Source organism: Mustela nivalis, assembly GCF_964662115.1.
Source record: "Mustela nivalis genome assembly, chromosome: 10".
Taxonomy (NCBI): domain Eukaryota; kingdom Metazoa; phylum Chordata; class Mammalia; order Carnivora; family Mustelidae; genus Mustela; species Mustela nivalis.
The window spans coordinates 546,204-570,530 of record NC_139029.1 but is presented as its reverse complement, the minus strand read 5'-3'; the positions used below and the strand labels follow the sequence as shown (position 1 = coordinate 570,530).

General features: G+C 60.0%; 1 protein-coding gene across 3 annotated transcripts in view; it reads right to left on the bottom strand.

Moving 5' to 3' along the window:
- Window positions 1-20,912, bottom strand: part of PRKCZ (protein kinase C zeta) — a 90,400-nt gene extending 69,488 nt beyond the window's left edge. The window contains exons 1-4 of one of the 3 annotated variants that reach the window (XM_082686080.1): window positions 20,573-20,912; window positions 17,835-17,956; window positions 16,934-17,023; window positions 15,361-15,411 (exon numbers count right to left, since the gene is read on the bottom strand). In XM_082686080.1, the coding sequence (XP_082542206.1) occupies window positions 15,361-15,411; window positions 16,934-17,023; window positions 17,835-17,956; window positions 20,573-20,643 (334 nt within the window). In that variant the 5' untranslated portion in view covers window positions 20,644-20,912. Of the gene's footprint in view, window positions 1-3,854; window positions 3,960-4,174; window positions 4,385-15,360; window positions 15,412-16,933; window positions 17,024-17,834; window positions 17,957-20,572 lie in introns of those variants that run through there. The other 2 variants (XM_082686081.1, XM_082686082.1) reach the window with 2 other exon arrangements.
- Between the last annotated feature and the right edge of the window lie 3,415 nt (window positions 20,913-24,327).

Here is a 24,327-nt window from a genome sequence, read left to right as displayed (position 1 = left end):
ACAAACTTAATAGTTTAGCCATGAAAAACAGAAAGTATCTCCTAGAAACTAAAACAAACAGAAGTGGGATACCAACAAAATAGGAGGGCCAGTCTGGGGGTCTCGGCAAATGACCCACGGCAGCTCTAGGAGAAGGTGACAGAAGGAAGGAGATCTTCAAAGAAATAAATGAAAGTATCCCATGCCCGAATGCCCCCAGTTCCTGCACCACAGCCTCCCAGCAAGAGAGACAAGAAAGGCCACATCAAGACACAGCATAATGAGACTTGACAACAATAAAGATGCACGCGTGCGCACGCGCGCACACACACACACGCACGCGCGCACACACACACACACGCACGCGCACACACACACACACGCACGCAGGTGAAAAGATCCCGAACACTTTCAGGAGAAAATAAAACACACACAAAAGTAAACATGGCCCCTGACTTCTTAGTCAGACTGGAAGCTAGAAAATGCTTGGGGAAAACTGTTTCCAGGATGGATTCTATACCTAGCTAAACTATCATGAAACTCCGCTAAAGTCCCTTTCAGACTAGATCTCAAACAATCTACCTCCAGGGCCCCTTTTCTCGGGAAGGTCTCGGAGGATGTCTGAACCAGAGATTAAGTCAAGAAACGGGGTGGAGGAGCCAGGGATGAAGGAAGCAGGCAGAGAAGAGGGGCAGGGGGATCCCCAGGGTGATGGCAAAAGGAGGGCCCAGACACACTGTGCTGAGGCACCAGGAGGAATGTGGCCCACGCTACCCTCCTGGAAAGATTATGCGTAAATCTGAGACAAGACTTCCAGAAAGCACAAAGACCGGGGGGGGCAGTGGGGAGCAAGGCAATTATTATCTCCCCAAAAACTAAAAGTTGTACAAGAAAAAAAGAAATGTAATGTTAGTAATTTTCAAATACCTTTGCAAATCCTATAATGTAAATACTCAGTGACCAAACAGTAAGTGGTGACCTGACACCATTTTGTGGGCGGAGACAGAGAGCTGACCCGTTCCAGAGACAGAGGGGAACGGGTAACACCCCAAACAGAAAACTCTGGAAACAGCAGCATGAGTGTGTTATTTAGGAATCCGGAAATAAATGCCAAGAACGCGCTCAGACTGAAAGGGAGCCCCCGGGGGGGGGGGGGAAGGGCAGGGACACCTGTCCTCTCTCTCTAAACCACGTGGGGCTATTCAATACCTTCAAATACAAAGATGTCACACCCCAAATCAACTCCAACATCTGAAAACAACATACAGCGCAACCTTCACACACAAGCACTTAGCAGTAACTACATGGCTTCCTGACCAAGACAGGGCACGCTCAGCCTCTCTGTGCTCGACGCGACTCTGTTCAGCTCCTTCCACAATCCCATCTCACTGATGAGTAAACAGAGGCACGGCACGGGGCTGGCCGGGGCTGAGCCAACAGGCAGTTTAAGCCGGCACTGATCTCCCACTTCCCACACACACACGGCAAGTCTCCATCTTGTCACAAGTCAAACCTTTTTATTTATTTATTTTTAAAAGATTTTATTTATTTATTTGACTGACAGAGATCACAAGTAGGCAGAGGCAGGCAGAGAGAGAGGGGAAGCAGGCTCCCTGCCGAGCAGAGAGCCCAATGCAGGGCTCTGGGCTCGATCCCAGGACCCTGAGACCACAACCTGAGCCGAAGGCAGAGGCGTTAACCCACTGAGCCCCCCAGGCACCCCAAGTCAAACCTTTTTAAATTTCCCATAGAAGAAGCTTAAAAAAGAAGCAAAGTTAAAACAAAAAACAAAAAACCCGACACATTCAAACCACCAAACTGAGCCATGAAACACATGCTTGGGGTCCCCTCCGTCCACTGACACTGGGGGCACAGTGTCCTGTCCCTGCCGAAAACACGCACACCAACATGGCGCAGGGTCAGCCCACACAGCGTCCGGCTGGGCCTATAGCACCTTTGAGACAACCTCCAGCAGAGGATCTGTTAGCTCTCAGCAGGCTCTCCCGCCTTGCCTGGTTTCGAACCTTGCTGGGGCAGGGGACGGCAGGCCTGCCCTCAGCTGCCCGGGGTGGAGGGGCGTCTGGAGGCCTCAGAGACAGAACGGTAAAAGACACGGGTCACAGAGGAGGTGCCCTACTCTACATCTTTAGGAAAACCCTAAAACCAAGCTGCTATTCCAAGTACACCTGTGGGGTCTCTGCGGGGCTGTCTCCTGTGCCATAACTTTACCACCAAAAGCAATCTGAACATCGGACAAGCCATCGGTTTCGACAGTTAACTTTGGAAAAAGCTCTTCTGCCCCTCTCATTAAGCACCACACACTCACAGTGCGCCTGCTTCATGCCAGGGCCCTGGGCTGGAAGCCGGGGGCCTATGAGGACTCGCAAAGCCCAGATAACTCTTACGGAGTGGTGGCTGTGGGGGCAGTGGCCCTAAGTGCCATTCACCCCATGACAGAAAAGGAAACAGCACAAGCAAAGGCCCAGTGGCAGCAGGGATTCAGCAAGACAGGCCAGACCCACCCCGACCTCAGACCCTGAACTCTTCTTTTGCCACCACCAAGGCAGGGGGGCACAGAAGGTCACATTCTCTGAATGCAAACAGCAAAGACACATCAAACCAGGGGTGGAGGTTTACCCTCCACAGGCCTGGCCTGGCTCTGGACAGCAGCCTGCAGGGCTTCCCCCCTTAGCCCAGCACAGGCTCCCGCTCAGCTCAGCCCCGAAACGGTTCCCGGTCCAACAAGGAAACAGCTGGTGCCTCATCTCTGCACCCTCGGGAGCCTGACCACAGGCACCTGCTGACCTGAGCCTCGACCCAATGCGTGGACCTCCATGGGCTCCCCTCTGCAACATCTCGTGGTCAGCACCCCTGCTCTCACACGAGACACGCCCTCGCCACTCCCCAAACGCCAGCGGGAACGAGACAGATGTGGGGGGGCTTCGGGACCAGGGAGGCACCACTGGAACCACAGACAAGCCGGGTCCCCACCAGGCTGACACCGACAGACGGGGCTGAGGGCTGCGTCCACAGACAGAGGAACCGTCCAAGGCTCACAGCTGCTCTGCGAGACCAACTGGGGGTGACGTGTGGAAGGTCAGCAGGACCTCAGAGGAGGCAAACAGCACATACAACTCCTTACATAACCGTCAGCGGCTCTGAACTTTGAGGCACATTGTTGACGGCTGACGCGCCGAGACAGGGAGCAGGGGAGACCCCACGCGGGTCTGACCAGGACACAGACGTGGGCGACACAAGCCACAGCCCCTGACAGCAGCAATACATGGGGGGGCTCTTAGGGGCAGGCGCTCCCCCAATCCGGCCCCACTCCTGGCTCTGACGGAACCCTGCCAAGGCCCCGCGGCCCAGGGGCCACCTGCTCCGGCCTGCTCCGGGTCCTCCGGCCGTGCACGGGCAGCGCGTGACCACACGGAAGGAAAGAGGCCAAGATGTCCCAGACATCCCAAGAAACTATGACACAGCTAATTTCTCCTTGTTGGCGAGCACACACGTGAGCCAGCACCCCTGCTCCCACGCACCCAGCAACACACCCTGGGTTCCATAATTCAAGGATCCAAAACTAATGAGATCCCCCCGCGACCCGGGCTGGCGGCACCGAGTGGCCGACGGTCCCTCCTGCTCCTGGGGGAGGGGCGGGCTCCCTCAGCGGCCTCCCTGTCACCCCAGCACTGTCCACACAAGGGGCCATCCGCCCGGCAGCCCGTCCACCCAGGCCATCGGCTCCCCGCCAGCCCAAGGGTGCCTGCTGTGGTTGTTTTTTCACAAAAACACCTTGCAAGATGGACGTCAGAAAACACCCACATCCCCACAACCCCCCCAGCCACCACGCAGCCCCCAGGCGCATCTGGGTCTACCTCCGACCATCTCAGAACAGAACACCGGACAGGGACAGCGGCACCACGCTCCTCACCGACGCCCGAGGACCCTGCTGGAGCGAGCCAGGCACGTCAACACCGGCCGTGCCACCCAGACTCCGACACGACGCTGTCGTCAACGCGGACACGGGGCCAGGACGGGCAGCGGCACACAGAGCAGGAGCTCGGCACAAGGAAGCAGGTGCCGGCCGCAGCCGCCAGCCCCGCGGCCCCCTGGCTTGCAGCAATGCAGGCTGAGCTGGGAGCAAGGCACACGCACGTTCACGCGGGCCACGGCAGACCCCATAGCCAGCCCATACCCGCACGCGCCACGGCCACGCTACCCTCCGCCGGGGCCCCCACGCCAGGCGGCCGGCCCCACATGAGCCCCAGCGTCCCGGGGCTGCCCAGCCGGCTGACAGGCCTCGCTGCCCGGGGGCGCGTCTCCTTCCGGCTCCCCCGCACCACCCGCACGGCAGGGCGCGCTCCTCCGGGGACTGTTTTGCTAAAAATCTGTCCCCTCTCCCCACTCTGCCCCCCACCCCCCTCCGCGGCTCAGAGCCCCGCGGCCGCAGCCCTGCCCCGGGCCTGGAGCATCGTGCGGCCCCGAGGCTGCGGGGCCAGGCCGTCCCGACCCCAGTCCCGACCCCAGCCTCCTCCGGGCAGCATCAACACCGCGCGCTCGCTCGGCCTGCAGCGCCGGAGGAAGGGCAGGGACGCCGCGCGGCACTCACCGGGCTTTCTTCTCCCGCCGGCTCGGCACAGGCAGTTTTTATGCTCTACGGAGCGGTGGGCGTGAGGGGGGGCATCTTCCTTCCCTTCCCCGCGCCGACGCTGCCCTGCGCTCCCGCGGACCCACAATGGGCAGGGTGCGCTCCGGCGAGCAGCAGATATTTAAAGGCAGGCCGGCCGGCGGCCCCCGCCTCTCACATCCCTGCCTCCTCCCCTGCCTCCTCGTGTCTCCAGGCCGGGTGGTACCCAGCTCCCCTGGGAAGCCGGAGCCAGCAGCTGAGGCACCAGCTAAAACACGGCCTGGATGCCCAGGAGCTGACGTCACATGAAAACAAGCATCTCTGCAGGACGGTCCTGGAAGGCGGCGCGGAGCAGCGGCCCAAGGGAGGGAGGCTCAGCCTGAGAGCGCTGTGGGGCCAGAGCCCGGATGGCCGGCTCCCCCACCCCCCAATCAGGCCCCGGGGTGGGGTGCGGGGAAGCACCTGGGCGTGAGGGACCTCCGGCCGTGTCCACAGAGGCCCGGAAAGCGCCCACGCAAATGCTCACGGGCTCCAAGGCCTGGGTGCTGTGGCCGGGGAGGGAAGGGAGGACGGAGGCCACGGTCCCGGCTGTTGTGGCTAGACGGGAGTCCAACCCCAATTCCCTCCAATTCCATAAAATTCCCAGGAAAAGGACGGAGCCCATCCAGCCTCCCTGGAGTTGCCAGACCAACACTGACCCTACATGGTCCGAGGGGCTTGGGAGGTCAGGACAAACCTCTCCCTGACCCTCCTCCAGCAGACACACAGGGTGGTCAGCACCCCGCGGGCCCGGGAGCAGGCTCCTGGCTTGAACCACCCCGCCCATCCCTTATCGGCAGGCGCCAGGCTCCCGCATCTGTGCTCACTGCTGTGCAGGCACGGACTTGGGGCCAAAGCTCTGGGTTCGAACTCCTGCGCCTTCAGGGGATGGAGCTGGGGCCCGAGGTCGCTGTGGAGCTCCAGCTGCGTGGCCAGTCCGTGTGCGGGCCTCGCATCCGCTGTGTGTCTCATGAACACAACACTCAGAGGCGCCACTGGAGGCCAGGGGCCCCCGTCTGCCCCTGGGAGGGAGGGCTGGTGAACAGCAGGGCTCTGGGCTCGGAGCCCCATGCCGGGAATAGCTCATGGTTTCTCGAGGTGCGGAAATCACACAGAACACAACCTCCACAGATTTCGGGGCCTGTAAATAAAGTTCATTGTGCCTCATTTGTTTGGCTTGAGCTGCTGTAACACGAACCACACATATACTACCGGGGCGTTTCCAGAGAGCCTGCAGACCCTAAGACGGCAAAGTCGTAGGATAACAGACCAAGCACATCTACAGGGGGCCCCGCAGGAGATGCACACGTCTCCCGATCCACTGTCAGGCCTCATCCACAACCAGCTTCGCGCCACCGCCCTCGTCCTCCCGACAAGCACCGGCCCCTCCAACCTAGACCAAAACACCCGGTTCCAAAGAACCCCAGAAAACCCGGGCTCCACTGGCAATTGCTAATTTTAATGGAAGCCTATTTTCGGTGGATAGCTAGCTTCTCCAGTATGTTGCAAGTAATTTGAGACAAAGCTGAGTGAAACTGGATTTTTAATAAAACAACAGACATCTGCACCAACTCCGGGGACAGGCGTATTTCAGAAGTATTCCGAGGTGACTGGCCCACCCGGGGCCTGGAGGACACTCCCAAGGGCTTTGGCCCCTGAGTCCCTGCCCCAGCAACCGGTCAGCGGAGAGCCCCACACACCCCGGGGCTCGGCTTACCACCCCCCTGCAAAAGGTGACGCAGGGGGTTGAACACACCTGAGCAGCCTGGGCTGCAGTGAGGGGCCCTTACTGAGGCTCAGACGTGCCCGAAGCCCTTGGAGACTCGGGGACACTCACACAGCCAGGCCCACACTATCCCAGACACAGACTCACATTCCAGAGGGATCAAAGACCAAAATGCAAGAAACTAAATTCTTCTACCCTTTGGTGTAGCCAGGGAGGAAAATATGAACAGATCTGAACATGGAAAACTCCACCGTTAACGTCTCCGTGGGACCAGAGGCATGAAAAGGCAGGTGAGGGAGGAGGGCCTGGGAGGAGCGTCTGCAGCGCGCACCGAAGCTGCAGAGCCAGGCCGGCGGCAGGACCGGCGTGGCTGCCCACGGACGTGCCCACGGGGAGAAACACAGCGAGTGAGGCCCGGGGCCCGGGTGGTCTTGAGGGGACCCATGGGGCCAGCAGGCCCTCCTGTGCTGCCGTCCAGGGGCCGCCTGGGGCAGTCTGTGCAGAGCCAGCAGGCCTCCCCCCTCAGACGCCGGAGCTGCCACGTTACTCCTGCACCTCCAAAGCCACCCAGAGCCACCGCGGGCCCCTCCGAGCCCACCGTCCCCACAGAGCCTGCACCCACCAATCTGCCAGGATTCTCGATTCCTTATCATGCCACATACGTGTCCTGGAACGCCCTGGAAATACACTGCCACGTGGCGGGAGGGACCCTCCTGGGTCTCTCGGCTCCTGTGAGGCCCTGCTGCCGACTGCAGGGAGCCGGGCCTCCCAGCCGAACCCCCAGAGCACGTTCACCTCCATCACGGCACCGGACGGGCACGGTGGTGCCCACGGAGGTCCGCCCCAACGGGGCCCAGGACAGAACTGAAGTCAGGCCCCCTTCAAAGTGGGGGACCGTCCCGGGGCCCCGTTGACGGTGACTTGGGATGATGCCTGCACACACATAGTGATCAGTCTTTAAGGTGTGGCCAAAACAAGGCTACCAGTGTCGAGCTTTCGGACCTAGAACGGGTGCAAGATGCCAACAGCAGTACAAGTCACAAGGGCCCGAGGGCCGTGTCCATCCATCCATCCGTCCACCCGTCCATCCGTGCACAAAGAGAGAAGCAAACTGCAGGAAATCCACACAATGAAACACAACCGAGTCCTAAAAAGGGAAGAACAGCCGGACAGAAGGGAGTAAGGAAGGAGAGAGCCGTGCACGACCAACAGGACCCGACAGCCACACTCCCGCCTCCGGGGAGCCCGCGGGACGCTGTCCCGGAGAGCGCACACACGCGGTGCCCACCGTCTCCGTGCGCCTCCGAAGACAGACAGAGTGTGTTCTCTGCCGACAGCAGGACGCAGTTAGCCACAAACCACAGAGAGAAACTGGAAAAGTCACCCGTGCCTCCAAATGAAACAAAACAGCCTTGAACAACCAACGGACCAAAGGAGAAGTCACGAGGGAGAGAAAAGAGATACGAGATACGAGCGACCAGAAGCACAGAAGCGCTTCCAGGGCGCGGGTCACGCTGCGGGGCCCTCCTGCTGGGACCACCACCCCGTGAACCCCAACCTCACCGTGACCACCAGCCAACTAACGTCATGACTTAAGGAAGAGAAAAAGGAAAAACAAAGTAACCCACAGCCAGGAGAAGGCTGGAAATCGCGAGGACCGGGGCAGAGATCCACAAAATTGGAAACAACAGGGGGAAAAAAAAATCAATGAAACCAAAAGTTAGTTCTTTGAAAAGATCAAGAAAATTGACAAACTTTTAGCTAGAGGGACTAGGAAAGAAAAATGATTCAAATTACTGAACTTGGAAATTAAAGAGGGACAATTCCTACCACTGATGCCATAGAAATAAAAGGAACCCAAGGCAACCTGGGAACCGGCGGCGGCACGAACTGCCCGGCCCAAGCCCCGAAGAAACAGGAACTATAAACCGATCCACCACCAGCAGAGACAGCAGCAATAATCGAAGATCTCCCGACAAGAAGATCACTGGCCCAGACGGTTTCACCGGCGGATTCCACCAAACATGTAAAGAGCCAACACCAACTCTCAAGCGTTCCTAAAACACCGAAGAGGAGGGAACTTGCCTGAGCCGTTCTAGGAGCCCGGCCTCACCGGCGCCAAAGCCGGGCAGAAAACCCTGCAGGGAGGGAAAACCACGGACAGATGTTCTCGTGACCACCAGCGGAAAGCCCCCGGCAACATTCTGGCCACCAGAACTGAGCCGCACAGGGAAAGCGTGCACCCTGGGGCCAAGTGCCACCTGCCCCCAGAACGCGAGCACGGCTTGAGGACAAGTCCGCTCGGGGCAACACCCACGAACGCAACGGAGGGAAAAAAACACACGATCATCTCCACGGACGCAGACAAGGTATCTGAAGAGTGGAACATGCTTCAGGGTAAGAACAGTCACTGAACCGGGGGACGCCAAGGCGGCAGAGGGGCGAGCCAAAGAAGGGAGGACGCAGGAGGCGCTGGCTGAGAGAGGCTTCTGGTGGGGGCTGTGGGCGCCGCAGACCCCGAGGTCTGACCACGGAAGGAATTCCTCGAGCAAGCTGGACGCAGCCCGGCGGCCAGCGGCTCCCGGAGCGTCTCCAGGCTGCGTCAGACACGCATCAAGCTCTCCGCGCCGGGGACCAGGCTACTTGGTGCCTGGGTTTAGAGACTAACGTTACAGAAATGGACAACTCCACGTTTCCGATCTAAATAGGCAGTTTTGGGGGTGTCCAGGTGCCTCCGTCAGCGGGGCCTCCGACTGGATGTCAGCTCCGGTCGTGATTGCGGGGTCACGGGCTCTGCGCAGGGCGTGGAGCCGCTCCGGACTCTCCCTGCCCTCCCCTGCTCCCACGAGTGCGTGCTCTCTACAACCAGGGGCGCCTGGGGGGCTCCGCGGGTTGGGCGTCTGGCTTCGGCTCGGTGGTGATCCCAGGTTCCTGGGATCCCAGGTTCCGCCTCCGACTGGATGTCAGCTCCGGTCGTGATCGCGGGGTCACGGGCTCTGCGCAGGGCGTGGAGCCGCTCCGGACTCTCCCTGCCCTCCCCTGCTCCCACGAGTGCGTGCTCTCTACAACCAGGGGCGCCTGGGGGGCTCCGCGGGTTGGGCGTCTGGCTTCGGCTCGGTGGTGATCCCAGGTTCCTGGGATCCCAGGTTCCCTGCACGGCGGGAAGCCTGCTTCTCCTCCCTCTCCCTCTGCCCTGCTTCTGTCTCTGACAAATGAAAAAGATTCTTTAGAAAAAAATAAAATTAAAATAAAAACAAACAGGGGCACCTGGGTGGCTCAGTGGGTTAAAGCCTCTGCCTCAGGCTCAGGTCGTGATCCCAGGGTCCTGGGATCGAGCCCCGCATCGGGCTCTCTGCTTGGCAGGGAGCCTGCTTCCTCCTCTCTCTCTGCCTGCCCCTCTGCCTACTTGTGATCTCTGTCTGTCAAATAAATAAATAAAATCTTAAAAAAATAAATAAAATAAAATAAAAACACGTAAATAGGCGGTTTATTTACTCAGAGTGCTGGACGAGCCCGGCTGAGGCTGCCGCCGGGTTTCTGACAGAGCTTGGGACTGCAACTGAGCTCCACATCCTTCTGACAGGTACTCAATTTTTTTTTTTAAGATTTTATTTATTTACTTATTTGTCAGAGAGACAGAGAGCAGGAGCACGGGGAGCGGCAGGCAGAGGGCGAGAAAGAAGCAGACTCCCGGAGGAGCCACGAGCCGGAGGCAGGACTGTACCCCAGGACCCCGGGGTCATGATCCGAGCCGATGGCAGACGCTTACAGGGCCACCCGGGCATCCCTCGACTTTTAAAACGCTCAACAAACAAGGCACCAGGGTCATCAGGCACCCGTTCCTCCCCACAGAACCACGCAATTAGCTCAGTTCTGACACCACTACATCTGATCCCACACGGGAAGGGCTCCGTCCTACAAGAACCCCCCCCACTCCAGTCACCAATCCGGGGTGTCACCCGTGCTCCTGAAAGATCAGGCTCGGCCACAATCCCCTCCTGGGTGTGATTAAATTGCTAGAGTGACTGGATTAACTCGGGACAGCCGGAAGAGATGCCCAGGGAAAGGTATCGGGAAGAGCCCGGGGCTTCTGTCCTCTCCGGGCAAGCCGCTCTCCCCACATCGCCGTGTCTTCATGAACCCAGAAGCTCCATGAACCCTCCTTTTGGGGTTTTATAGAGGTTCAGTTCATAAGCATGACTGACTGAACCGGCAAGCCCTCTCTCCCCGCAGAGGTCAGAAGGGAGGATCGGAAGCTCCAATCCCTCCCCACAAGGTCTTTCTGGCCACCACCCCCACCATCCAGAGGCCCCACCCTAAATTACCTCATTAGCATCAACTCCGAGTGTTCCAAAGGGACTCTTTTTTTTTTTTTTTAAGATTTTATTTATTTATTTGTCAGAGAGAGTGAGCACAGGCAGACAGAGAGGCAGGCAGAGGCAGAGGGAGAAGCAGGCTCCCTGCTGAGCAAGGAGCCCGATGTGGGACTCGATCCCAGGACCCTGGGATCATGACCTGAGCCACCCAGGCATCCCTCCAAAGGGACTCTTAATGATTGACGAGACAATGCCATCAGTCAGGAGACCCTGGGGGACTTCGGGAGCTCTGCCAGAACCTGGGGGCCAAGGCCACATGCACTCCTCATTCCAGCACAGATGGAAACTACCTTCACAGAGTCAAAGCCGTATATGCAAGCCCCCAGCAAGACTGAGAGCTTTTCCTCCGAGATCAGGAACAAGACAAGGAAGCCCATTCTTCTCTTCTGCACACAGTGGGGAAGTTCTAGCAGGAGCAATCAGGCAACAGAAAAGTAAGGGCACAAAAACTGGAAAGGGAGAAGTAAAATGACCTCTGTTTGCAGATGATACAGAAAACCCTAATGATTCCACAAAAACGCTGTCGGAACTAATAAATTCAGTAAAATGGGACGCAAAGCCAACACACAAAACCCAGTTGCATTTTTACACACAAACAACGAACTATCCAAAAAAGAAATCGAGACAACAGTTGCATTTTACAGTAGCATCAAAAATGAAACACTTCAGAGTAAGCCTAGCAGTAAAAGCAGTAAAAGACTTGGGACACCAAAAATCACAAAACAGTGCTGAAAGGGATCAAATGGGACAAACACAGTAGGACATCCCATGTGCTGGGTTAGAAGGCGTAATACTGCCATCGTGTTAAGTCATCCGACCCAACCTACAGATTCCACGCAATCCCTACCAAATCCTAATGACATGGTTTGCAGAAACAGAAATACCCATCCTAAAAATCATCTCGAGGGACCTAGAATAGCCAAGCCACCTGGAAAAAGAACAAAGCGGAAGGCCTTACATCCCCTGATTTTAAAAACTTCCTACAGTAACAGAAAAATGAGATATTGGCAGAGACAGACAACATGAAGTCCAAGAGAATAGAGAGCCCAGAAACCAACCCTCCCGGGGCGTCCGATGGTTCTTAGCGAGGGCGCTGCAACCATCCAATGGGGAAAGGTGGTTCTTTCCAGCAAACGGTGCTGGGAAAACCAGATATCCACACGAGAAAGGATGAAGTTGGACCCCTACCTCACACCATATACAAAAATTAACCCCACATGCATCAAAAACCTAAAGGTAAAGGCTGAATTTATAAAACTCTCAGAAGAAAATAGAGGGTGAAACTAGACCACGTTGTACTTGACAAGGATTCCTGGATGCGGCGCCACAGGCAACAAAAACAAGCCAAGGGCCGGCTGCGCGTGAACGGACACACCAAATGTGGTCAGAATGGCAGGACAGAAGGCCGGGAGCCAGGGGCTGGGGGTCAGTGCTTACTGGGGACAGAGCGCCCTCTTACAGGATGAGGGACGTTCTGGAGCTGGACGGTAGAGCTGGTTGCACACAACGCGAATGTAATTCCTATCAATGAACCGTACACTTAGCGGTCAGGGTGGTAAGTTTCAGGTCCTGTGTAATTTACCCCAGTACAAAACTGGGAAAGAGGAATGTCGTTGTGACACCTGCTACAAAGGCATGAACTTTGGAAACACCAAGCTAAGTAGAAGGACCCCGTTACAAAACACCACAGGCCACGTGATTCCATGACCACAAGTCCAAACCAGGTAACCCCACAGAGATGGCAGGAGGCTGAGCGGGGCTGGCTGGGGCTGGCTGGGGAGTGGCTGCTGATGGGCGGGACAGGCCCCAGAAGCAGGCAGACGGGGCACAGCATGGAGTGGACTGAATGCCACAGAACCATTCACTTTACGGGGGTTATACATTCTATGTTATGGGCACTCTACACGATTTTTTTAAATTTTTTAAAAGATTTTATTTATTTATTTGACAGAGAGAGATCACAAGCAGGCAGAGAGGCAGGCAGAGGGGGCGGGGGGAAGCAGGCTCCCCGCTGAGCAGAGAGCCCGATAAGGGGCTCAATCCCAGGACCCCGAGACCATGACCCGAGCCGAAGGCAGAGGCTTAACCCACTGAGCCACCCAGGGGTCCCCTACAGGATTTTTTTAAAGATTAATTTATTCCAGAGACTGAGCGAGTGCGTGCACGGTGGAGAGAGGCAGAGCGCAAGGGAGAATCCTCAAGCAAACTCCGCACTAAGCACAGGGCCCGTCTCGGGGCTCGACCCATGACCCCAAAATCATGACCTAAGTCAAAACCCAGACTTGGACGCTCCGCCCACTGAGCCACCCAGGCACCCCAGTCTACACACTCGGGCTACAGAACCGGTTAAATCAAGATTCACAGCCTAAGCAGGAGGGGCTGGGAGGTGTTCGGCTGAAAGCGGACGCAGCCCCGGCTGGAGTGAGGTGGCCTTCCCGCTGCCCATGCCCAGGTGCCACCACGGGACCACGTTTCTGCTGCCTGTCGTCTCTGGCCACCGTCCGCCAGTCCACCCAGCCCCCTTCATGCGGCCCTGACACAGCTCAGGGCCGCAGTTCACGTGGCACCTGTTGGGCCCTCGCACTCCCTGGGCATCAGGCGTGCTGCTCGAGGCCAAGAACACTGAACATGAAAGCCCACGCAGGCACCAAAACCACACAACACACCCAGTCCGTGGTGGCCATCAGTGGCCGGAACTGTCCGAGATGGGCGTGGAAATCAAGCCGAAAGAGTAAAATACCGGGGAGACACCTGCACTCACCGAGCCCAGGAGCCCGGGGTCCCCTCGTGAGGGCGCTCTGCTCCCTGCCCTGGCCAGCGAGGTGAGCCTGGTGCTCGGGTGCAGACCTGTGGGGCAGGGATCCGTGGGCAGCGAGACACGGGTCAACGGCCCGCAGCCCGTCCTGGGGACTCAGCCAGGGCCCAGGGCCGGTGGGATGATCTCCCATGAGGACACAGGCCGCGGGACAGCCTGGGCGGTGCGGCTTCAAGTTCACATTCCTACATTCCCCTGCGGTGACACAATCTGCTGCCCAGCCACGCCCACTCCTACCTGCCGCAGGGACCCCAGCCCACACAAGGCCAGGCCGGGCCTGGGGGGCGTCCGGGCTGGCTTCCCTCCAAGGCTCCTCTGCGGCTGCCCAGGGCCCCTGCGGGCCTTTCTGTCGGCGTCACCCTGTCTGCACCTCGTGGCCCGCCCAGGCCGTCCCGGCACCCACAGCACGTCGCACCTCATAACCCTCTCTGGGCCCACAACCCAGCAGCGCCCAAGCCCCACGCTCAGCAAGGCCGTGCAACCACACGCGTGCCCTGGCCCATCTGGCCTCCCTTCCCCAGAGGGGCCACTGCTGGAACCTTCTTTTCCACGGGACACTGCCTCTGCGCAGCTCCGACTCTCAGCCACAGCCCCCTCCCAGCCTCGGCCGCTCCCCCCAAACCCCCACCCCGAGCTACACGATCGCTGTGTGATGTGGAGCACTCCCGTGTCTATGGGGCCCATCGCCTGCCCCAGCTGGGAGGTCCTGGGGTGCCCGCGGCCCCCCACCCAGCCTGTGTGCGGCACATACAAGCAGGACTGAGGGAAGGAACGTGTCCCTGTGCCTCCTCACACTCTCCCCAAAACCGCCCCGCTGTCCGCTGCCTATAGGCTGGCTGTGGCCGAGACCCAGCCAGCCCCGGCCCTTCTGGCCTCATCAGACAGCCCACTCCACTGCGGCCAGGAGTCCAGAGTCCGCATGGCCCTATAGCCTGGCCGGTGGGTCCATCAGGGTCCCCTGGTCCTGTTTAGAAGCCCCAAGACCAGACCCCAATCTCAGCCACTCTCTCCTCTATGCTAAGGGGCCCCAAATCTATCTTCAGCCCCGTTGCTTTCCTAAACCCAAGAATGACGCACACAACTCTCCACTCACCATCTCCCCAGGGCCCAGCGGCCGGCCGGCCGCCCGGCCTCTGCTCAAAGGCTCCAATCTGCTCGGGGCTGAGCCAGGGAACCGGCTTAGCCCCCAGGCCCTTGCTCCCGGGAGGAGCGACAGCTCCGACAGCTCCACGGGCCAGAGGAGGGTCTGGGTTGTTGGTGAGCAATTCATGCCCCACATGGGGGCTCTGGCCTCAAGGACAAAGTGGGGCCAGAGAGCTCTGACCAGCCTGGGGTCCGGTGGTCCCTGGGACAAGGCCAGAAGCTCTGTTCTGGACCTACAGCCCCTCGGACTTCTTCCCGTATCAACAGACCCACATCCCTGCATTCCGGGGTGCCAGTGTGGGCCGGAGAGAGGGCACATGGCCAGGTCTGGGGGTGGCTGGGACAGATGCCTGGGCCCTTCCCTCCTCGGGGAGCACGGCACTGCTGGCACTGTTCCTCCTGGCACCAAGGGACCAAGCCGGTGTCCTGAAGGCAGCCCTAGTCAGCCAGAGCGCACACTGGCAAAGACAGGCGCGCCCGTGGAAACCTCATGTCAGGGCACCTCGACCGCTCACTCTGCCTTCGGTCACCTCGCGAGGACACACATTCCTAAGCCGCGGCCACAACAGGCACCCGGTCTGCACCCTCCTGACACTTGAATCGAGAATTCAAGCCCCGACGTGCGACACAAGTCATAGAGGACGGCAGTACTCACTGTCTTCTCCCGGACAAGGCATGCCTGGCTGCTCGGGGGTGCTGGGGAACACTGGAGAGAGGGAGAGAGAGCAGTCTGTCACTAAGCGGGCCACGGAAGTCCCACGCCACGTCAGGCCGACCGGACGGACCCCCACGAAGCCCACATAGCTGACCAGCCTGCTCTGAGGGGGTGCTCCTTGCGGCACAACTGTGGAAGCCCAAACGTGCTTTAAAAGGACTTTGAAACGCAGTGAAAACCTCTGGGGGAGAAGCAATGGGGGGACCCTGGACCAGAGCTGCCCCAGGAGGCCTCCCGACTCACAGCGGTAAATTTAACATGCAAGTTAGGAGCAGCACCTACTTCAAAATGGACTTTTTTTTTTTTTTTAAGATTTTATTTATTTATTTGACAGAGAGAGATCACAAGCAGGCAGAGAGGCAGGCAGAGAGAGAGAGGAGGAAGCAGGCTCCCTGCTGAGCAGAGAGCCCCATGCGGGACTCGATCCCAGGACCCTGAGATCACGACCCGAGCCGAAGGCAGCGGCTTAACCCACTGAGCCACCCAGGCGCCCCCAAAATGGACTTTTGAAAGCACATTAGACTCTGTTTTGCACTCAAGGTGCAGTTCAAAATTAAATATCTTAAAATACATCCTGGGCTTCCCTCATGGATTATTCAGATAGGAGCTTACAAAGTATTAACACTTAACTGAAGCAACCACTTCCTTATCTAGAAAATAACGCTGTCTTTGGAAAGCACCACCATCAAGAAAGCGGGCCGGGTGAGGGCTCCCAGCGCAAACCCCATGTCTGGGCAGAGCTGCAGAAGCGGGACCCTGCAACCACCACTGGCCCCGCCCCAGGGAGAACATGGAACCACGGAACCCCTGGTTGAGAGCACCGGTCCCAGCGGGGTCAGGCTTGGCTCAGCTGTCCCTGCCCACCTGCCTGGCCAAGGGTCTGGGCTGCACAGGAGCAAAGGCAGACATGGCTGGTCAGAGCCATGCTCAGACACCCCGAAGAACCCCCAGGAGTGTCGGGGGTAGCCTGAAACCCCCAATTCAGACTATACTGAAATCATAATTCCTACTTCCCATGATCAATCTATAAAGCAGCTCTGAGCTTCTCAGAGAACAGCTGTGAGCCAGGAGACGGGCTCAGGGAGGGTCTCATCCACCCCAAGGGCCCCCTCCTCCACCTGTCCTCCTACACTCTAGGCCAGGACCCTTCCAGCTTCCCAAAAGGTGGAGGCCGGTGAGAGGGCCCAGGCTTCTGATGTACCAGTGATGCTGGCCTCCAGGGCACGGGGACAATGAGGACCAGCAACCAGAACCCAGGCCCCTGTGTCTAGTGAGAAGGAGCTTTTCTGACTCTTTACCAGCTACCGCTATTTTATTCAGGTTAACAAGATGTAAGAGAAGAAACAAACCCAAATCACACTATATTCAACATCCTTAAGTTCTCTGGAATCCCAAGATTTTAAACCATGATCCCCGATGTGTTCTCTAGTCCCCTGGCCATCTGGAAACCACACTGGGCTCCCACCACCCCAGACCACAGTGGGACCAGCCCACCCCCCCGGCTGCCACTGACCGTGAATGGCGAGCCCCTCGTCCCTGTGCTGACAGGCCAGACGGAAGGCCTCCTCCAGCTCCATCTGGGAGGACACGGTGCAGGGGTCACCTAGGCAGGGCAAGAGACATCGCTGAGGCTGCCGCAGGCCCGAGGCAAAGGGGTCCAACTCAGGCTAGGAAGGGAAGAGTCTGGCTACTCGTGACCAGTCGCCCACTGTGGAGCTGGGAGACCCGAGAACGGGTGACGGGATGGGGGGGTCCACATCAGAACCGGCGGATCCCCAGTACGAGCCCCAAGAAGTCTAGCTCCAGAGCCAAACCATGCTAACGTTCCTGGCTTGGACGAGATGAAGGACATTCTTCTTCGGTTAGTCCTCAGTGAAAGGAAAGGCTCCCTGCCCCCATCCTGGAGAGGAACACAGAAAGGCACAGAACCAACGCCCCAGGGGGTTACTCTGCAGCTCCCCTGTGTCCTCTCTGGCAGCTGGACTGTGTCCCCACCCCCCAGCTTTCTCAGATGTGTGTCTGACTGACAGAGAGAAGGAGGCAGAGGGGAGGGGAGGGGGAGGGCGCTGCGGGGTCTCGCTGCTTACCCTTCAGCTCTTCCTGAGCTGAAAAGGAGAGCGAGCTTATCCTTCCAAATCACCCACTGGAAAGCCCAGAACAGGAGAGAGGGAAGGGCCACGGGCTGTTCCCAGGTGGGGACAGAGACCCCTGTAGCCCTCTCCGCATCTGCCCTTCCCTGCCCCGGCTCCCACCCCGCTGTGAGCAGCCGCTCCAGGAAGTGATTTCCAGCACCCTACCGGGGAAGACGGCTGTTCACTAGCTTAATCCCATAATTTTAAATCTCCTCAGAGAGGGGCTGACAGAGGGAGATCCAGAGATTCGCGGTCGGACGGACAGAAGACCAAGGGCTCTACCTTCTCTGTCCACCCACTTCAGGGTGAGCGGGTGTGTGTGATGGAGACCGCACATCTCTCTCACTTCCTCACAGAGCTCCTCGAAGGTCATGGCTGCATCCAGGCTGGTGATCAGGATGTCCCTGGGGCAAAGAGGGTGGACATGTGTCACCAAGAAGAACATTTAAATCAAATTAAATACTGGTTAATTGAGTTATTGATTACACAGAGGGAAATTTTCCCAAACAAAATATCACAGCCCCCCCCCCCCCCCGCAAATAGAACCACTGGCCACAGTCTTGTTTTCTAATTGGTATCACGAATGCCCTTGTATCACGAATGCCCTTGCACGGAGAGACCTATCCCGCGCCCGGATGTCCCTACGTGGGGAGGCAGGGGTGGTAAGAATGAGGCGGGGGTATCAGAAAGCCAGGCGCACGCTCAGTCGCCAGGTTCCAAGTCAAAAGGTCACATAGGAGGGCTGCGGGGGTGGGGTGGGGTGTGGACACAGTTCGCTCAACTTAAGCCCACTGGCTTCATCAGACCTTCCCCCAAGCAGACACACGAACAGCAGCCTGGGCTTGAGCTGGAGAGAAGGAAGACCCCACGTGGCTGTGCCTGTGAGCTCAGAAAAGTGGACGTGAGACTCGACCTGGCAAAGCAGGGTCTCCAACACCGGTGTGCCTCGCCTAGAGGTCCCCCCGAAATACAGGTGCTGCTGGACCCCGGTGTTGGCACATCCTCCAGAGGCCAAACCGGGGGCCCCCTATTTTTCAGAATGACATCTTCAATGGGTCTGACCTCCCGCTGCAGCCCTGCTGCCCCCAAACCACCTTCCAGCAGCGAGAGGGCAGCACAGCCCCACCCAGGGACAGAACTCGAGGGGTCGGTCAGACACGGGCAGCTCCTGGTGCTTCCCAGGACCAGCCTCATTAGAGCACCGAGGCCTGCCTGCCCCTCCCAACTCAGAAGGGGAGGCGTCAAGTCCCCCAGGAGAGGGACCAGGCCAGAGGCGCAGAGAGCGCTGGGGTAGGGCAGGAACCCCCCAGGCTGCACGGGGGCTGGAAGCACCCACGGACAAAGGGAGAGTGGGAGGAAGAGGAGGACCAGAGGAAAAGGGACGGGAAGGGTGGGGAGCGGAGAGCGGAAAGCAGGAGTGGAAAGCAGGGGAAGGAGGTGGAGGGAAGGGAGGAGGGAATGAGAGGCACGGACGACGGGGGGCCTCGTCAGCCCGGGAAACTGGAGCAACAGGTCACATTACTGGCAGTAACCGAAGCGCTCTCCTGAGGCCAAAGTCAGGGGCAGGGCTGGGGACCGTGGAAACTGCGTCTGGAACTCCCAAGGGCTCCAGTCAACTCTGCCCGCCTCCATCACTCCTCTCCGCGCCTGAAGGAGGCCACTTGAACCCAGCCTGGGGGGGGGGGGGTCCAGTCCCCGCCCACCCTGGGCTGCTGGGGTGCAGACTTCTTCTCACGGAGGAGCAAGCCTGATTTTTCCCAAAGGAGCTTATTGCTCAGTCCCACGATTCCTGGATGGGAAGAGGACTGTCCCTGACACAGGGTCCCCCTTCCTCAGGGTCCACCCACCAGCAAGGCAAGATGTCTGGCCCTCCCATGAGTCTGAGAGCCAGTTTTAATAGGCAAACCACCCTTCCAGGCCAGAAGACAGGACTCGGGGCCCTCTTCTTGGGGGGCTGGCCGTCCTCCTCCCGGAGCCCTGTCCCCAAGGCTCCCACACACGGCGAGGCGGGCAGAAAGGACAGGGGAGTTCCGACCTGAAACCCCAAACAGGGTGCCCTCGCGAGGTCAAGGGCCCATGCCCCTCCTCAGCCTGGAGACGCACGCGGAGATGCACCCGCGAGACCACCGAGACCACCAGCTTAAAGAGGCCGCCGCAGAGGAGCTGAGCTCCCGCCGGAGCGCCGCGCGCGCTCGGGCAGAAGCAGGATCCGCCCTCCGGGCGCCGCCCGCCCCAGGGCTGCTCCCCGGGAGGGGCCAGACGCTCCCGGCCTCTGACCCCTGAGACGCCTGCTCGCCCCATTTTACAGCGAGCAGGTCCAGTCCAGCGCGCCGCGGGCGGACGCGACCTGATCAGAGTCCGACCTGAACAGAGCGGCGCCCGGAGACGGACGCGGACCCCCTCCCCGCCCCGATTCGCGCCCCCGCGGGCAGCTCACTGCACCTGACCTCCCCCCGGGTCGTCACTGCTCTTGCGTATGACCTCTGGCCGGGTAAATGGGGAAAAGTTTAGGAAAACCTTATGTTTAAAACTCTGCCCGAGGTTCCATTCGGCTAAAACTTGAGTCTTACAGGTTTGCGGCCGTAACGTCCAGTCAACTCCGCAGCGAACCTCAGGGCTGCGCCCAGGGCGGGGAGCGCGCGGCGACCGCCGCCTCCGGCCCCGCAACCTCCTCCGGGCGGCTCCGGCCCGGGAAGACCTCGCCGGGGCGGGCAGGGAGCCGCGCGGCCGCCCGCACCCGCAGCGCTCCGCGCCCCGGAGCCAGAGCCCCGGCGACCCCGCCCGCCCCGCGCGCTTCAGGGCGCCTCGAACGCCCGTCGCGTCCCGGGCCCCCTCCACGGCGACGGCGCGACAGGACCTCCCGGGGCGCCCCTGGGCCCGGAGGGGCCTCGCCGTCCCCTCCTTCCCGCGCCGCACGAGCGGCGACACGGTCGCCGACGGCAGGCGCGGTCCGGGCCGTCTCCCCGCGCCCGGCTCTGCCCGAGGCCCCCCGGCCCCGCCGTCGGGCGCAGGGCGCTCACCCGCTGTAGTGCGCCTTCAGGCGGACGCGGCAGCCGCTCCCGTCCATCTTGGGGCCGGTCCTGCTGGGCATGGCTAGCTCCGCCGGCCGCCGTCAGCGCCGCGCCCCGGGCACTCGGGCCATGGCGCGGGGACCCAGCGGCCGGCCGGGGCGCCAGGTGGGGCCGGCGGCGGAACGCGGAAGGGCGCGCGCGGCGCCGGGACCCAGGGCACGCGCGTGGGGCCGGCCAACTCCGCGGAACTTGGTGGCGGGCCGGGCGGGACGGGGGCACGGCCGGCGGGGACGCGCGAGGGGCGCGCACGGAATCCCGGCGTCAGGCCCGGGGTGGCGCGGGGGGGGGCGGGGGAGGGGCACCGAACATGGCCGATTCGAGGCCCAGCGGGCGGCCAATCGGCGGGACGGGCGGTCCCGGGGCGGGGGCGGTGGCACCTGCGGCCAATGAGGGCGAGGCGGAGCCGCCACCTGGGCCAATCCCCGGGGGTCCCCGCGGCGGCGACCCAATGGCTCCGCGCTGGGCGGACTACCTGTCGGGCGGGGCGCGGCCCACCTGCGGCCAATGGAGGCGCGCGCGGCCCCGCTCTGCCCGGCAACCGGAGGCGGTGCGCGGTCGGCCCCGAGCGCCGACCCCTCGGGGAGGTGGGCTCCGGGCACCGCGCCTCCCAGGTGGGTCCCCTGCGCTGCAGCGCCCCGGGAACCTGTTGGAAATGCGAGCTACCTCGGGTGCGCCAGCCCAGGCGCACGGAATCGAAACTCCAGCGGTCTGTGCAAACCAGCCCTGGGAAGTTCGCAGGGGAGCGCGATCCGAAAGTCGCTGGTCTAGGGGACAGTGGGAAAGGGTCGCCGGTGACTTGAGGGATGGGAGCAGAGAACCCAGCCAACGTCGCGGGGACGGTCCGGCTCAGCTGGTTCCCTCGCCCCAGCTGCTCTCCTCTCCTTGCGGAATCCGAGATCCTGTTGTACGGAAGTCTTGTCTACGCTAGCTGGCCGTTCCCACTGCTCCAGATCACTCCTCGGCCGGGACAAGGACACTACATTTACCCACGTCGCCCGCGACCTTCATTTCTGAATCTCCAGCCTCCGTGAGTCCTAATACCCCTGCGGCACTTGATCTGGACAGCCTCCTCTGGACACTCTCCAGGGCCCTGAGGGGCGGCATCCTGGTTGCATCCCCAGGGCCCAAATCTGTGTCTGCATGACCTCACCTGGGCACCAGGTGGGCACCCCAGCTCAGGTCGGCACTCCCCTCGTCCTCCTCTTCCCCACACCACCCAGCCGGCAACCTCTGACCGGGGACTCCAGACCTGGCCAAGCCTTCACGCCCCTCTTGGACAATCAGAGGGGCTTCCAGGACTTCCCATACTCTCATTCCCTGGACACTTCCTGGCACCTCCTGGGAACCAGGCCTGGGGTGAGAACCAAGCGGACAGTCGTGGACATGGAACTCGTATCTCCCTGTACATGGACCCAGAGAAACCTGTTGAAAACCTACCTTTCACCTACCTCAGATGCTGTCCGCTGTCCCCACCTGTCTGTTTCTCTGCTCCTCTTTACAACAAAATGGCCAGGAGCCTGCAGTCCGCATCCCTGCTTCATCTCCCACTGCTTTCTCCCGAGCACCCCCCCCCCACACCTGCACCGTCATCATCATCTCCTGTGTTTTGAATACAGTGGTGAGTTCTTAGACTTTTTCTTGATCGACCCTTGGCAGTTGTCTGGCCCCTCCTAGAAGATCTTTCCCTAGGGTGCTGCTCTCTGACCCCCACCCACCCGCATCTCCCTCTGCTGCTTCCTCCTGGTCTCAATCTCTTTTTTTTTTTTTTTTTTAAGATTTTATTTATTTATTTGACAGACAGAGATCACAAGTAGGCAGAGAGGCAGGCAGAGAGAGAGGGAGAAGCAGGCTGCCTTGCCGAGCAGAGAGCCCCATGCGGGACTCGATCCCAGGACCTGGGCCGAAGGCAGAGACTTAACCCACGGAGCCACCCAGGCGCCCGTAGTCTCACTCTTAATTGCCCCTATCTCTGGCCCCTGCGTCTCATTTCCACTTAGGGCTCCAAACACCAACCTGAGGCAGGTCGCTCCCCTGAACTCCTGCTGAGCCTGATCCCCCCACCCACACACACGCACACACGTGCGCGCGTGCACGCACACACACACACATACGCCCTCTCACCCCAGCAGATCTTGCTCAGTTCAAAAACCTCCTTTCCGGGGCTCCTGGGGGGCTCAGTGGGTTAAAGCCTCTGCCTTCAGCTCAGGTCATGATCCCAGGGTCCTGGGATCGAGCCCCGCATCGGGCTCTCTGCTCAGCAGGGAGCCTGCTTCCCTTCCTCTCACTCTCTGCCTGCTTGTGATCTCTGTCTGTCAGATAAATAAATAAAATCTTTAAAAAAAACAAAAAACTCGTTTCCTTCTCACCCCCCACACGCCTCCGTCGGCAGATCCTGGCAGCACCGCCTTCAGCAGATTTCCAGATTCCTGCCACATCCCCCACCTCCGTTGCTACCCCTGGTCCAAGCCACATGCAGCAGCCTCCAATTTCCTTAAAAACATAAGTCAGTCCATGTCCATCAGACTGGTGTTTAAAACCCCTAGTGATTACCACTGTTCTCAGGAAAAGTCCACAGGCCCCACAGGATCTGGGCCCCACTCCCTCTGCCTTCATCTCCCACCATCCTCATCCTGCCTCACTCCCCTCCAGATACCTGGCCACTTTGCTTCCACTTGCCTGAGGGCCTTTGCACATGCTGGCATCCCTCTCCCAGAAGCACCTTTGCCCCGACCCACACTTCCTTTGAGTCTCCACTTAATATCCCTGATGCCCGGGTTACTCAGCTCCCCCGCCGCACCCTGTGGGTGATCCCTCCACAGCCCCAGCATGGCCACGAGAGCTCTGTGGCTGTCAGTTGGGCACAAAGGGGATGGGGTACAAGGGCTTGCCATGCCAAGGGAGCAGCACAGTGCCCACGGGGCTGAGCAGGAATCTGCCACGGAGCAGCATCAAGGTGGCAAGTGTGTGTGGGATGCACCTGTCCCTGTGTCAGGCCCCTCAAGCAGCCCATGGCTGGCACCGTGGCCTTGTGCCCTTGACCGTCCAGAGCCCAGCCTGGCACATGGCCTCGGGCAGTCCTGACTGGAGGAGAACAAGGTTGCATCTCAGTGGGCACAGACCATCTCCGAATGGAGGGGGATCCTCTGATACCCCATGGCATCTCCCTGGCGTTCTGATTTCCTGCCTGAAAGGCAGGGCAGGAAGCAGCAAGTCGAGGTCTGGACGCCCACCACCCGCTGTCGGCAGGACAGGCCGGCATCTGTCCACCTCACTGCATCACCACTTCTCTGATGTCCCACCAGACAGAGCAGCCAAGTCGGGCCCCAGAGCCCTTTCTAAGCAGGGAAGCCCTTGCTGGGGTGGGAGCCTCGAGGGTCCCGGTGCCCTTGTGGGGACTGACCTCACCTGTGATCTGAGCTGACCCGTAGAACCTCTGTTCCGGAAGCTGGCACTGGCAGTGCCTGGAACTGCAGCACTCCCATCCCGGGGAGGGAAGCCGGTGGGGGGCGGGGCCGAGCCTGAAGCTGCCGGGTTTGAGGGCCAGGTATGGGGGGGGGGGGCTCTGTTCTCCATGAGGGTCGGGGAGGAGAGGCCTATTCCAGGATTCCAGGAGGAGGGCCAGGGGAAGGGCCTAACCCGAGTCTCTTACGCATCCTGTCCCAGGCCAGGGTGAGGGCACATGGGTCATGTGCAGTGCCCAGAAA